At 45.2% G+C, this 15,568-nt stretch overlaps 1 protein-coding gene across 1 annotated transcript in view; it reads right to left on the bottom strand.

The window, feature by feature from the left end:
• Window positions 1-3,629: 3,629 nt before the first annotated feature.
• LOC140736994 (cytochrome P450 2J2-like) overlaps window positions 3,630-15,568 on the bottom strand; it is a 46,645-nt gene continuing 34,706 nt past the window's right edge. Inside the window, exon 9 of the mRNA XM_073063075.1 lies at window positions 3,630-12,596. Coding sequence (XP_072919176.1) covers window positions 12,421-12,596 — 176 coding nt within the window. The 3' untranslated portion in view covers window positions 3,630-12,420. The remainder of the gene's footprint in view (window positions 12,597-15,568) is intronic.

Consider the following 15,568-nt stretch of genomic DNA (forward strand, 5'->3'; position numbering starts at 1 on the left):
CCTCCAACCTGAGTGTGGCTTCATCTTGACAGTAGAGGCGGCCATGGATAGACATATCAGAATGGGAATAGGACATGGAATTAAAATGTGTGGCCACTGGGAGATCCTGCTTTCTCTGGCGATCAGAGCGTAGGTGTTCAGCGAAACGGTCTCCCAGTCTGCGTTGGGTCTCACCAATATATAAAAGGCCACACCGGGAGCACCGGACGCAGTATACCACACCAGCCGACTCACAGGTGAAGTGTCGCCTCACCTGGAAGGACTGTCTGGGGCCCTGAATGGTGGTGAGGGAGGAAGTGTAAGGGAAGGTGTAGCACTTGTTCCGCTTGCAAGGATAAATGCCAGGAGGGAGATCGGTGGGAAGGGATGGGGGGGATGAATGGACAAGGGAGTCGCTTAGGGAGCGATCCCGGCAGAAAGCAGAAGGGGGGGGGAGGGAAAGATGTGTGATGCACCATCAATAACTCACTCTGAGACGTAAAGGTGAGATATCGGCTTTTATCAAGCAGTGGTTGACCACCATACTACATCCTGGAGACTGAGAGGCCGGGCCCAGGCCTCAATCGCCTTTATACAGGGGTCTGTGGGAGAAGCCACAGGAGCAGTCAGCAGGGGCGTGTCCAGACAGGTATATGTAGTTCACCACAATGTGCTTGGTAGTGGGATCCCATTGGAAGTGGCAGAAGTTACGGAGAATTATACGTTGGATCCGGAGGCTGGTGGGGTGGTAGGTGAGGACAAGGGGAACCCTATCTGGAGTGGGGTGGTGGGTGGATGGGGTGAAGGCAGATGTGCGGGAAATGGGAGAGATGCGTTTGAGAGCAGAGTTGATGGTGGAAGAAGGGAAGCCCTTTTGTTTAAAAAAGGAAGACATCTCCTTCATCCTGAAATGAAAAGCCTCATCCTGAGAGCAGATGCGGTGGAGATGGAGAAATTGTGAGAAGGGGATAGCATTTTCGCAAGAGACAGGATGGGAAGAGGAATAGTCCAGGTAGCTGTGAGAGTCTGCAGGCTTATAGTAGATATCAGTAGATAGGCCGTCTCCAGAGATGGGGACAGAAAGATCAAGAAAGGGGAGGGAGGTGTCAGAAATAGACCAGGTAAATTTGAGGGCAGGGTAAAAGTTAGAGGCAAAGCTAATGAAGTCAACGAGCTCAGCATGTGTACAGGAGGCAGCAGCAATGCAGTCATCAATGTAGTGAAGGAAAAGAGGGGGACGGATACCCGTATAGGCTTGGAACATGAACTGAAAAGGCAGGCATAGCTGGGACCCATACGGGTGCCCATGGCTACACCCTTGGTTTGGAGAAAGTGGGAGGAGCCAAAGGAGAAATTGTTAAGAGTAAGGACTAATTCGGCTAGACAGAGGAGAGTGGTGGTAGAAGGGAATTGGTTAGGTCTGGAATACAAAAAGAAGCGGAGAGCTTTGAGACCTTCCTGGTGGGGGATTGAGGTATATAGGGACTGGACGTCCATGGTGAAAATAAGGCGGTGGGGGCCAGGGAACTTAAAATCATTGAAAAAATTCAAAGCATGAGAAGTGTCACGAACATAGGTGGGAAGGGATTGAACAAGGGGGGATGAAACAGTGTCAAGGTATGCAGAAATGAGTTCGGTGGGGCAGGAGCAGGCTGAGACAATGGGTCTACCTGGACAGGCAGGTTTGTGGATCTTGGGAAGGAGGTAGAAACAGGAAGTGCGGGGTGTGGGAACTATGAGGTTGGTGGCAGTGGATGGGAGATCCCCAGAGCTGATAAGGTTGGTGATGAAATAGGAGACAGTGGCCTGGTGCTCTTTAGTGGGGTCATAATCAGGGGGTAAATAAGAGGAGGTATCAGAGAGTTGTCGCTGTGCTTCGGCCAGGTAGAGATCAGTATGCCAGACAACAACAGCTCCCACCTTATCAGCAGGTTTTATAGTGAGGTTGGGATTGGTGCGGAGGGAGTGGAGAACAGAGCGTTCGGAAGGAGAGAGGTTGGAATTGGAACACGGTGTGGTGAAGTTGAGATGGTTGATGTGCTGTCAGCAATTAGCAATAAAGAGATCCAGAGCAGGCAGAAGACCAGAGCAGGGTGTCCATGAAGAGGAGGAGGGTTGAAGACAGGAGAAGGGGTCATCAGTGGGGGTAGGAGAGTCCTTGCCAAAGAAGTAAGCTCGGAGATGGAGCCAGCGGAAGAAGAGTTCGGCATCATGGCGTACGTGGAACTCGCTGAGGTGTGGTCGAAGGGGGACAAAGGTGAGGCCCTTACTGAAGACAGTGCACTCTGCCTCAGAGAGTTGAAGGCCGGAGGGAATGGTAACCGAGATCGACGGCCAGGGCCAATCTATGGTCATTAGAACCCGCGTTGATGGTGCTGGAGTCCGGGTTTTGAATATGCCCTGGGTTGCTGGGGCAGCCGAGATCGACGGCCGGGCCCAGGGCTGCGATACGAAGTCCATGTTCTGGAATCTGTAGATGGAAGATCTTGTGATCCTTGCAGGACGTGATAAAGTCAAAGAAATGGCGCTTGCATGCATGGATCCGATGGAGGATGAAATAATGGACAGGTCCATTGCAAACGGCGAAGAAGGTGAGAACATCTGCTAGCTGATCTGCACATCCTCTAAACACTCTGCCAGGAATATTGTCTGGTCCAGCAGCCTTCCATGGATTGACTCTGCACAGGGTTCTCCTCACATCAGCCATGGTGAGACACAGCACCTGGTCATTTGGAGGAGGGGTGAACTTCCTCGCCGCCACATCATTTACTGCCTCAAAACGAGCGTAGAAGTTGTTCAGCGCATCTGGGAGGGAGGTATCACCCGCACAGTCAGGTGATGATGTCCTGTAGTTGGTGATGTTCTGAATGCCCTTCCACATGCACCGCGTGTCGCCGCTGTCCTGGAAGTGGCGGTGGATTTGCTGGGCATGTGCACATCTTGCCTCTCTGATGGCCCGGGACAGTCTGGCCCTTGCTGTTGTTTGGGCTGCCTTGTCGCCTGCTCTGAAGGCGGAGTCATGGGTCCACGGCAGCACACGCACTTCCGCGGTCATCCATGGTTTCTGGGTTTTTTTTATTAAACAAAATTAACTTTATTCAAAAATAAAATTATGTACAATGAACCATTCAATGAGTCTCAGTCCTTTACAAATGTTTCCATTACGGTCTTTACGCTTTCACACTTTAGCCACCCAGGTGGCGCTCTGTTATTCCATATTTACATTCCCTTGTTCAGGGGTATACACCCCACCCCTCTACCCCTCTACTCCTGCGGGAGAAGAACCCGCTTTATCCATGTTAGAATCTTTCCTGTAATACCATGGGCTTGTAGCTTGTTAAGCAGCCTCATGTGTGGCATCTTGTCAAAGGCCTTCTGAAAATTCAAGGACATAACATCAGCCAATGTTCCTGCTTGTTATTTCTTCAAAGAATTCCAACGGATTTGTCAGGCAAGATTTTCCTTTGAGGAAACCATGCACACTGTGGCCTATTTTATGATGTGCCTGCAAGTACCCTGAAATCTCATCCTTAATAATTGACGTCATCAATGAGGTCAGACTAACTGGCCTATAGTTTCCTTTCTTCTACCTCTTGCCCTTGAAGAGTGGTAAAGAAAGAACAAGTTATTTAAAATTAACTGATAAAATGTAAATATGAGGCTTTTTGCTTTTTTAATGTTTTTTTAAATCACACACAATTGTTAAAACCTGAAAAATCAGTCTACACAGATGAAAATTTGATTTTCATTGCCAGAGAGGTTATTTATTTCACTTTTATTAATGACACTTCATAATATTAAATGGGTACTTACAGAAGGACCAAATATACTAATACATTCAATCTGCAAGGTAATATCTACAACTTCACATGATTCAATGTAAGTATGTGAAAGAAGAACTAGATTCAATTTTTGAGAAGAGCTTACAACTATTTTTTTTGATTTATGTCCTGTATGTTGTCCAATTTTCACACAGCAATGGGAAACACTGCTGGTATGATGGTTGATTCTTTATAGTAATGTTTTCCCATTCTATAGATAGCTGCCCTATGCACAGGAATTAGCTTTGCTTTTGTTCTCATTTAACATGTAGACAAAAAGATTCATCTAAAATAAACTGTATTCTGTTCTATTAGCACATATTGTTTACATAAATTCTTTCGATTACAATATCAGCTACATTTTAAATGTCAGAGTTTTCAAAGCCAGATTACACATTGCAGCTGGAAGCCAGACATGGGATTCATTGCACACTGAAGAGAATACTTGGAATGTAATGTATGCTCTCCTCAGAAACTGTATGCTTATACATTAAATGTGATTTCCATACCCAAATTCAAAGTTTCTACTGTATTCCCAATGTTAGGAATACTACATTTTAAAATCTACTCACAACAATTAAAAAAGATCCTTCCTGTGACTAGTTAAATATTATAATGTAACAAGGGTAATATGCAGAAACTTGCAATATTTGTTTCCAGTTAAGTGTCTGGAATTGCTTCACTGATTGTCATCAAGAATCTGATGTTTATGCAGGAGAGATTGAAAGTGACCAGAGAATTCTCAGAAGAGAGGAACAGCAATATTTATTTTTATATCAGATTGGAGAAGGAACTCTAGGCATTAAGAAAGAAAATTCCACATATTTGGGCCTGGATGGCTAATACCAAGAGTGGACTGGATGTATAAAACATTGGAACTAAAGAACCAGAGCATGGAGAGGGCAGACAGGTGGAGTGCTGAGTGGTATACAGGAACAGGGCAGGGGAAAAGCACCAGAAGATTTAAGGCTATTCATTCAATATGCCATGAGCTGATGTGGATCATTGGGACTGAATCACAATGTCTGAGTGCTCATGTAGACAGGTGCACATGGCAGCACATTGCACATTGGAGGTGGTGAAGGAAGGGGCAGGACAACATTAAGTAAAGCAGGTAAATATGCAAGTGATGAAGCCATTCTTCTTTAAAATTCAGTTATGGGATATGGGTATTGACAGCAAGTCCAGCAAGTCATGCTTACCCCAGAGGGACGTTTGAGAAAGTGATGGTAATGCATATTTTTGAACAATATCCCATAATTGAATTGTGATAAGGATATACCAATTGTACTGGATCTAAGGGGATACAGACCTCAGATTCTATCATCACCAGTGCTGGTTCCTATGACCCCAGACGCTATCAGACTGTAAAGCCTCAACCTACCTCGCTGCTGCTGGGCCTCCAGTCTCCCCTTCCCCCACCACCACTCTCCAACTCTAGGTCCCTCAGGCTCCAAGGTCACCTCTTGAGTCCTCGGAGCCACCATCTTCCACCCACCCTACCTTCCCTGAACACCTCAAACCTCCCCTCTCCTATGACGCCTCCAATTCTAATGCCAGATTTAACCTCTGCTGTGTCTTCACCATTCCATTCCCTGAGATGTCCTCAGCAAGGGCCTTGCCTTTGTCTCCTTTGCCCACACCAACACCAAGTTCTTCTTCCATCACCACCACCTCCAAGCCCACTTCTTTGGCAAGAATTTCCTACCCTGCACTGATCATCGCTTCTCCCATTTCCAATGCTCCTCCTCTTCTTGGATTCCCCGCATCGGTTCCCTGCCTTCACTGAATCTTTTAATCTCTAACTGCCAATGAGATATCAGCTGGCGCAACCTTAGCACTCCTCTCTCCTCAAAACTTACTCGCTCTGAATACACTGTTCTCCACTCTCTATGCACTAGTCCTATCCTTGCCATCAAACCTGCAGTCAAAGGGGATTACACTGCAGTGAGGCACACTGAACTCTATCTTGATGAAGCCTGGCAACAATTCTCAGCCACCTCCTCATACCTACCCCTTGAAGAGGACTTCACTCAGAACCATCAGACATCTGTCTGCAAGACCATCACAGATTTCATCAAGCTCCTGCCCCACTGAACTTATGTCCTTATACCTCAACACCATTCTATCCTCCTTGGTTCAGTCCCTTCCCACCAACATCCATGACATTTCTCATGCTCTTGCTCTTCTCACTAAATTTCAATTCCCTTGCCCTGACCACCTCATTTTCACCATGGATGTCCAGTCCCTATACACTTATAATCCCCATCAAGAAGGTCTTAAAACTCTCTGCTTCTTTGTCAATAAAAGGACCAATCAGTTTCACTCTATCACCACCTTCCTTCAGCAGGCAGAACTGTCCTCGCCTTCAACAATCTCTCCTTCAGCTCCTTCCATTTTCCATAGACTTGAGGGGTGACCATGAGCACCCACATGGGCCCCAGCTTTGCCTGCTTTTTCATTGGCTTTGTAGAACAGTCGATGTTCCATGCCTTCCCTGGTAACACTCCCCAACTCTTCCTCCGCTACGTTGATACCTGCTTTGGGCTGCTTCATGCACCCATGCTGAGCTTATCAAGTTCATGAACTTTGTCTTCAACTTCCACCCTACTCTTAAATTCACCTGATTTATTTCTGACATCTTGTCCTTTCTCAATTTCTGTCTCAACCTCTAGAAACAAACTGCCAACCAATATCTTCATCATTCCTTTCCAGTCCTGAAGAAGGGTCTCAACCCAAAATGTTGATTGTTTGATGCTGTCTGACTACTGAGTTCCTCCAGCATTGTGCATGCTGCTTTGGATTTTCCACATCTGCAGCATTTCTTGTGTTTACCAAATGTACTGTCAGGTAGAAAGTTCAGAATTTTAATGAACCAAGGAACATAAAAAACTTTCTGAATCAGAATGATATGAAACTTGATGGGAAGCTACTTGGTGTTGATATTCCTATAAAATCTCTTATTTTCTCTTTTAAGGTAGATAGAGGCTAAGGGTATGGGAAATGTTACCAAACAAACCTTGTAAGTCCGAATAATGATTTTGTAATGATGTACATTATAGTCAAGATGTGTTTGCTGATAGTGGAGAGAATAAATGTACAAGAGTGGGGGATGTGGTGATAACCAAATGAGTTACATGTATGTGGAATGGTTTTAAATGTCTTAATGACAGACGAGATACACTCATTTTGCCTTCTATTGCTCTCCTGAGTTGTGGCCTGAGGGAATCAAAATGGGAGTCATGCATCATAACATACCCTGCCTTTGACCTATTCTTGTAACCGCAGTATTTAGTTAACCAATCCAGTTAAGTTTTAACCAATCCAGTCTGTATTTCCAAGTATCTTGATGATTGGGGATTTAACAGTAGTGATTTTATTGAAAGTCAAAGAACAGCAGTGAGACTTTCACTTGTAGATTTTTATAGCCTCGTGCTTATGCATTGTGAACATAACTTGCTACTTACCTGCTCAGAGCTGAATGCTGTCCAAGTTTACGCAAGCACATACACACTGCACTAATCTCAAAGGATTCAAATGCAATTTGAATTTGCATGCAAGGATGATTAAGAATTAAGTATTTGAAGATGTTTAAGCCCAAAACATTGCCTTGATTCTGCTCTGGGCAAGAATCAGGGTAGAGATAATTAGCTTCTAATGGCTTCAAGTTAGTTTATGACTCTAGTAACACACACTAAATGCTGGTGGAACACAGCAGGCCAGGCAGCATCTATAAGGAGAAGCTTCTCCCTATAGATGCTGCCTGGCCTGTTGTGTTCCACCAGCATTTTGTGTGTGTTGTTTGAATTTCCAGCTTCTGCAGATTTCCTCGTGTTTGCTCTTATGACTCTAGTAATGACTCCAGTCAATTGTGAGTTCTTCAAATCTTCTCCATTGAACATAGAACAGTACAGCACATTCCAGGCCCTTCGGCCCACAATGTTGTGCTGACCCTCAATCCCTGCCTCCCATATAACCCACCCCCACCTTAAATTCCTCCATATACCTGTCTACTAGTCTCTTAAACTTCACTAGTGTATCTGCCTCCACCACTGACTCAGGCAGTGCATTCCACGCACCAAACACTCTCTGAGTGAAAAACCTTCCTCTAATATCCCCCTTGAACTTCCCTCCCCTTACCTTAAAGCCATGTCCTCTTGTACTGAGCAGTGGTGCCCTGGGGAAGAGGCGCTGGCTGTCCACTCTGTCTATTCCTCTTAATATCTTGTACACCTCTATCATGTCTTCTCTCATCCTCTTTCTCTCCAAAGAGTAAAGCCCTAGCTCCCTTAATCTCTGATCATAATCCATACTCTCTAAACCAGGCAGCATCCTGGTAAATCTCCTCTGTACCCTTTCTAATGCTTCCACATCCTTCCTATCGTGAGGCAACCAGAACTGGACACAGTACTCCAAGTGTGGCCTAACTAGAGTTTTATAGAGCTGCATCATTACATCGCGTCTCTTAAACTGTATCCCTCGACTTATGAAAGCTAACACCCCATAAGCTTTCTTAACTACCCTATCTACCTGTGAGGCAACTTTCAGGGAGCTGTGGACATGTACCCCCAGATCCCTCTGCTCCTCCACACTACCAAGTATCCTGCCATTTACTTTGTACTCTGCCTTGGAGTTTGCCCTTCCAAAGTGTACCACCTCACACTTCTCCAGGTTGAACTCCATCTGCCACTTCTCAGCCCACTTCTGCATCCTATCAATGTCTCTCTGCAATCTTCGACAATCCTCTACACTATCTACAACACCACCAACCTTTGTGTCATCTGCAAACTTGCCAACCCACCCTTCTACCCCCACATCCAGGTCGTTAATAAAAATCACAAAAAGTAGAGGTCCCAGAACAGATCCTTGTGGGACACCACTAGTCACAACCCTCCAATCTGAATGTACTCCCTCCACCACGACCCTCTGTCTTCTGCAGGCAAGCCAATTCTGAATCCACCTTGCCAATCTTCCCTGGATTCCATGCCTTCTGACTTTCTGAATAAGCCTACTGTGTGGAACCTTGTCAAATGCCTTACTAAAATCCATGTAGATCACATCCACTGCACTACCCTCATATATATGCCTGGTCACCTCCTCAAAGAACTCTATCAGGCTTGTTAGGCACGATCTGCCCTTCACAAAGCCATGCTGACTGTCCCTGATCAGACCATGATTCTCTAAATGCCCATAGATCCTATCTCTAAGAATCTTTTCCAACAGCTTTCCCACCACAGACGTAAGGCTCACTGGTCTATAATTACCTGGACTATCCCTACTACCTTTTTTGAACAAGGGGACAACATTTGCCTCCCTTCAATCCTCCAGTACCATTCCCGTGGACAATGAGGACATAAAGATCCTAGCCAGAGGCTCAGCAATCTCTTCCCTTGCCTCGTGGAGCAGCCTGGGGAATATTCCATCAGGCCCCGGGGACTTATCTGTCCTAATGTATTTTAACCACTCCAACACCTCCTCTCCCTCTCTATCCCTTTTAAAGCACTGAAATCCAGGAATATTGAGAATCCATTCCTGCCCTGGTGCCAGCCAAGTCTCCGTAATGGCCACTACATCATAATTCCATGTATGTATCCAAGCTCTCAGTTCATCACCTTTGTTCCTGATGCTTCTTGCATTGTACACACACTTTAGCCCTTCTACCTTACTACATTTATACCCTTTATTCTGCTGCTCTTTCCTCAAAGCCTCTCTATATGTTAGATCTGGCTTTACTCCATGCACTTCTTTCACTGCTCTATCGCTCCGGGTCCCATCCCCCTTGCAAGTTAGTTTAAACCCTCCTGAACCATGCTAGCAAACCTACCAGCAAGGATATTGCTCCCCCTCGAGTTCAGGTGCAACCCATCCAATCTGTACAGGTCCCACCTTCCCCAGAAGAGATCCCAATGGTCCAAAAATCTAAAACCCTGCCCCCTTCACCAACTCCTCAGCCACGCATTCAACTGCCTTCTCCTCCAATTCTTACCATCACTATCACGTAGTACTGGCAGTAATCCTGAGAACGCCACCCTTGAGGTCCTGTTCTTCAGCCTTCTGCTTAGTTCCCGAAACTCACACTTCAGGTCCTCATCCCTCTTCCTGCCTATGGCGTTGGTTCCAACATGTATCACGACTTCTGGTTGCTTTCCCCCTTGTACCAGGATGTTATGCACCCGGTCAGAGACATCCCGGACCCTGGCACCTGGGAGACAACAAACCATACGGGTTTCCTTCCCACGTCCACAAAATCTCCTATCTGCTCCCCGGACTATAGAGTCTCCAATGACGACAGCTCTCCTCTTCTCCGTCCCATCCTTCTGCACCACAGGGTCAGACTCAGTGCCAGAGGCCCTGCCACCGTGGCTCTCACCTGGTCGGTCGTCCTCACCAACAGCATCCAGGATGGTAAACTTATTATTCAGGGGAATGGTTACAGGGCTCTGCACTACCTGTCTACTCTCCTTTGCTTTCCCCCTTCAGACTGTCATCCAACGACCTGCTTCCGGCAGCCTAGGTGTGACTACCTCCCCGTAGCTCTCATCTATGGCTGCCTCATTCTCCCTTATGAGTCAAAGGTCATCCAGCTGCTGCTCCAGATTCCTCACACGGTCTTCCAGATCGCCCACCCGCAAGCACTTCTGACGTATGTGACTCTGCGGGAGAGGGGAGTCCCCCAAGACTGCCACATCTCACAGGAGAGGCACATCACCGTCTCAGGAGGCATTGTAAAGAATAACTGGGAACAAGCTTGTCCTCCGCCTCTTCTCGTCGAAGCCTCTCGAGTCAAAACCTCAAATCTCCACTCCTTCACTGGCCTACTCACTCACTGGCCGCTTTCCTTTTTTAATTGGCCTCAATATTATTGTTCTACAGTAGAAGTAAGTATTTTTGCTTAGGAACACCTAAGTAATAGACAATAGGTGCAGAAGTAGACCATTCGGCCCTTTGAGCCTGCACCTCCATTTTGAGATCATGGCTGATCATCTACTATCAATACCCGGTTCCTGCCTTGTCCCCATATCCCTTGATTCCCCTATCCATAATTTACCTATCTAGCTCCTTCTTGAAAGCATCCAGAGAATTGGCCTCCACTACCTTCTGAAGCAGTGCATTCCAGACCCCCACAACTCTCTGGGAGAAGAAGTTTTTCCTTAACTCTGTCCTAAATGACCTACCCCTTATTCTCAAACCATGCCCTCTGGTACTGGACTCTCCCAGCATCTGGAACATATTTCCTGCCTCTATCTTGTCCAATCCCTTAATAATCTTATTAATCAATCAGATCCCCTCTCAATCTCCTTATTTCCAGCGTGTACAAGCCCAGTCTCTCTAACCTCTTTGCGTAAGACAATCCAGACATCCCAGGAATTAACCTTGTGAATCTACGCTGCACTTCCTCTACAGCCAGGATGTCCTTCCTTAACCCTGGAGACCAAAACTGTACACAATACTCCAGGTGTGGTCTCACCAGGGCCCTGTACAAATGCAAAAGAATTTCCTTGCTCTTGTACTCAATTCCCTTTGTAATAAAGGCCAACATTCCATTAGCCTTCTTCACTGCCTGCTGCACTTGCTCATTCACCTTCAGTGACTGATGAACAAGGACTCCTAGATCCCTTTGTATTTCTCCCTTACCCAACTCTACACCGTTCAGATAATAATCTGCCTTCCTGTTCTTACTCCCAAAGTGGATAACCTCACACTTATTCACATTAAACGTCATCTGCCAAGTATCTGCCCACTCACCCAGCCTATCCAAGTCACCCTGAATTCTCCTAACATCCTCATCACATGTCACACTGCCACCCAGCTTAGTATCATCAGCAAATTTGCTGATGTTATTCTCAATGCCTTCATCTAAATCATTGACGTAAATCGTAAACAGCTGTGGTCCCAATACCGAGCCCTGTGGCACCCCACTAATCTAGTCGAAGGTTTAAAGAATGTTCTAATTCAGACAAGTATTAGAGAAGGAAGTGGAATCAGCATTGGCTGAAGAGCTTGTAGCAAGACTGATTTGTGAAAATGGGAAATTACTGCTTCTACAGAAGAGAAGGAAGAGCTAAATGCAAGGGATTCTGCAGATGCTGGAAATCCACAGTAACACATAGAAAATGCTGAAGGAACTCAGCAGGTCAGGCAGCATCTATGAAGAGGAATAAAGAGTTAATGGACTAAAACCCTTTATCAGGACATACAGAAGATTAAAATATGAGTATTTAGAGGTATTATAATGGCTTCTACCTGAAAACTGGCTAAATGCCTTCAGATGATGTTGTCAATGTACAGTTGTTGGATGTAAAGATGTGGGGAGAGACCAAAGAGAAGTTAGATGATTGTTGTTAGCCTTGATTAGCAGAAAGAGCTGACACAGAAAGAAATACTTAGTTACTTCAGAAGTGTTAAATCGAGGAAATGTTCTGATCTTCTTTACAATTTAATGCTTCCTTTCCTTGTGTTTCCACAAAGCATTAGAATAACAAATTTATTGAAACATTGATTTTAAAAGGGAGATTTCTAAGTGATCTTGAGTTAAAGAGGATTCAGAGTTGAAAGAGGAAGGATAGAAAGCTGGTCCTGGGAGCCAAGGTCATACAATGGATACTACTGCTCTCTTGGTTCAGCGTGGAACTGCACATATCTCGTATGGCTGAGGGCGACATACTATATGCATTACAGCATCAAAACTTGGCTTGACACCCGCAGGAAAAACAAATTTGAACTTCTGCATTAAAGAAGTGAAGAAAAGGAACAATTGCATTCTAGCCAGTGGTTCTCCCATGCAGTTGCGTTTTCCTGCAAATAGATAGACATATGCGTTATATAATTACAAGCATGTGAAATAATCTTTCTATTCATCGGGGTTGAGAATAAATATTGAAGCACGCCAAGTATAAATACCCAGCACAATCTCCCCTCTATCTGCTCAATCATAACATAACTTTTGGGGCTGAAATATAATCCTTGCAATCTGTGGTTCCTGAATAAGATTCAGAAAATAAATTCACAAATAAAGTTTCTTTCATTGGCTTACCTTAGTCTGGATTTGAATCAATTGGATCAGCAATTCCCTCAGAATGCATTACTTGGATTAGAAAGGAATGGAGCATAGAAATAATTTGCTTGGTTTCCAGTATGAACACCATTTAAAAATATGAATGGATATACAGTATTTTACTGCAAGTGCAGGAAGTTGGTATAACTTAATTTTTAATACACATTCATTTTAATTTGTATCCATTTAAAAAAGATGTCAAGGAAATCCATCTTCTGATATTCCTATCATTTTAATTTTAATACCATTTCTCAAAAAAAAAGTGAATATATTTAACTGTTTTAAGTGAAAAAAGCAGTTGTTCTTAAACCAAACTAACTTCACATTTCAATGGTAATAGTTTGGTCTGGATGGGAGAATTATCCTGAAGGAACTAATACAACAGAGATAAATAAGCATGATCAAATGCTTCATATACAATGGCAGCTCATATTTGACCATATCCAGAGTGTATTGGAAGGAGGTATATGGTTTGAACAGCATGGAAGGCATATTGCAGTCACAGTATTGAGGAAACTGAAATGGTTCCACTTTCTGGAACTGCACCTGGTACCTAGAAGGCCAAAGACTATTCATGTAGAACACTTCCTGGAAGGATTAAATAAATTGGATCATACCATTAACAAACCAAAGAAGTTGGGAAATGATCTAGCAAAAATAATCTATTTAATTAACAACATAAATACCACGGAACTAGACAAGCCCAGGTATCATCCCTGATGAAGATGGCAGAGTTTGTCATTGAAACATCAGTTATAACTAATAACTGTACCTGGAAACCCAAGAAGAGTTTATTTGGCATATACACCAGGAAAGCACTAGAACCGTTTTTAAAATAGTCTGTTCCCTCAATATTTTCAGGCTTTTATCTTAGAAAAGCAATAATATATTCAGAAATTAGATTAAAGTTGCCTTTCTAGTTGGCTAGATAAAATAAAAATGTCAGAATAATGACAGTGAATATGAAGATTTTCATTTGTGTTATGTAACGGGGGTTTTCTTTTTTTTTGTTACTGTGTATGTAATCAAAATGGCGTCTTTGTTTTGTTAAAAGTAGGAATGTTGGCGCCTGTGTTAATAGTAGGAATGCTAGCGTCTTTGTTATGATAAGTGCTGGAAACTTGTTTGGGACTGTAAACTGATTGTTGGCGGGGATTTTGGGGAGTCGGCGCGATGGAGTGAGAGAGAGAGGACGGGATGCTGGAAGCTGGGCGACGGTCCCCGGCCCAAGGTTTTCGGTGATGAGAGAAGACAGAGACAGAGGAGTGTGGAGCGTCTGGTCGACCACCGTGGGGGTCCCAGGAGGCGGGTCGAGGAAGTCGGAGGGGATCGAATGGTGGCCAGAAGACTTCAGTAATTGAGCTCCAACGGTTGTGCACGAAGTGGTTTGGACTTTGATAAGTTTGGCGCCTTTTCTTTTTTTCTCTTATTCATATATACTGTATCGTTAGTAATCGCTTAGTTATAGTAATCTTTATAAATTGTACTCATTTAATCGCATAAGGTGTACTGTCTGTTTTTTGGGCGAGGCGGGGACATCACACAGCATCCACACCAGCTGATTACCCAGTTTGGTGGGGCCGAAGGCTGCTCCCCCTAGACTAGAATGAGATTGAGCGATGCCTGAGGCAACCCAGGGGTTACATTGTGGGGGTGTTCGTCCGGGATTGATTTCTGTGGAAGCTGTGTGATCGCCCTCTTTAAATTATGTCTGCGGCGAAGAGCTGGTGTGCCTTTGTGGGTGTGCGATTGCCGGTTATCTCTGCATGTGTGTTGGGTGGGGTGGCTGCTGTTGGTAGCCCGGAGGTCGTTGTTCGAGTTCCGACTAGCGCTGACGAAATGGTGGTGGTACCATGGGTTGTCCGTACTGTTTGGAGAGTGAGGAGTGACAGGTTGGGATGTTTCAGCTATGGTGGGCTCCGCCCGGTTGTTGGAATAATGTCCAGCCCTAAAGGGGCGGAGCAGACCTCTCAGTTGTTGGGTGAGTGGCAGTGCTTGGCTGAGGGAAAGCGACAGGGATTGGTTGAAAGTTTGAGTAGGCGGGCTGGTAGCGTTGTTAGAACTGTCGGGCGCAATTACCTCGAAGTGACAGCTGCCAGTTCTGGAAAAGTGTGGGAAAATGCGTGTGGTTCGACTGGAAGTCAAATGCCGCAGCTGGGGGGCTTATCATATCCATGGCAGGAGATTGGTGGGAAGTTTTTAGGGTATCCCTTTTGGTTAGGAGGGCAGATAAATTGCTTGCGGAGACAGGGGGATTTGTCAAGGGGATCAGTTGTTCCGTTGATCCGAGAGGTGTCAGGAAACTTAGAGGAGGCCCAGTGGGGGAACGGCTTGGGGTCTCTGGGGGAGCACGTTCCCAGCAATGTACCAAGGAACTACCGCAAGGAACAGACCCTATTCCTGAAGGCTTAGAGGGACCACGCACTCAGGTGTTACGGATGGATAGAGTTCAAGTTAAAGCCATCCTCGGCACCGGGGCACCTGTTAAGTTGCTGTACAGTTTGTTTTATAACCGTTTTTGGAAGCCTTTACCCTTGGTGACATTGACGGCACTGGAGATTTGGGGTACCAGTGCCGGTGATTATAAAGACGACGGTTGTTGGTCAGTGAAAATGGAGTTCTTAGAGGCAAATGTGGAGGTGACTGAGGTTCGTGAATCGTTGATGCTGATGTGTCCGGACACTGTTGAGACGGGCAGCATTTCGGTTATGGA

This window comes from Hemitrygon akajei, chromosome 12 (genome assembly GCF_048418815.1).
Source record: "Hemitrygon akajei chromosome 12, sHemAka1.3, whole genome shotgun sequence".
Lineage (NCBI taxonomy): Eukaryota > Metazoa > Chordata > Chondrichthyes > Myliobatiformes > Dasyatidae > Hemitrygon > Hemitrygon akajei.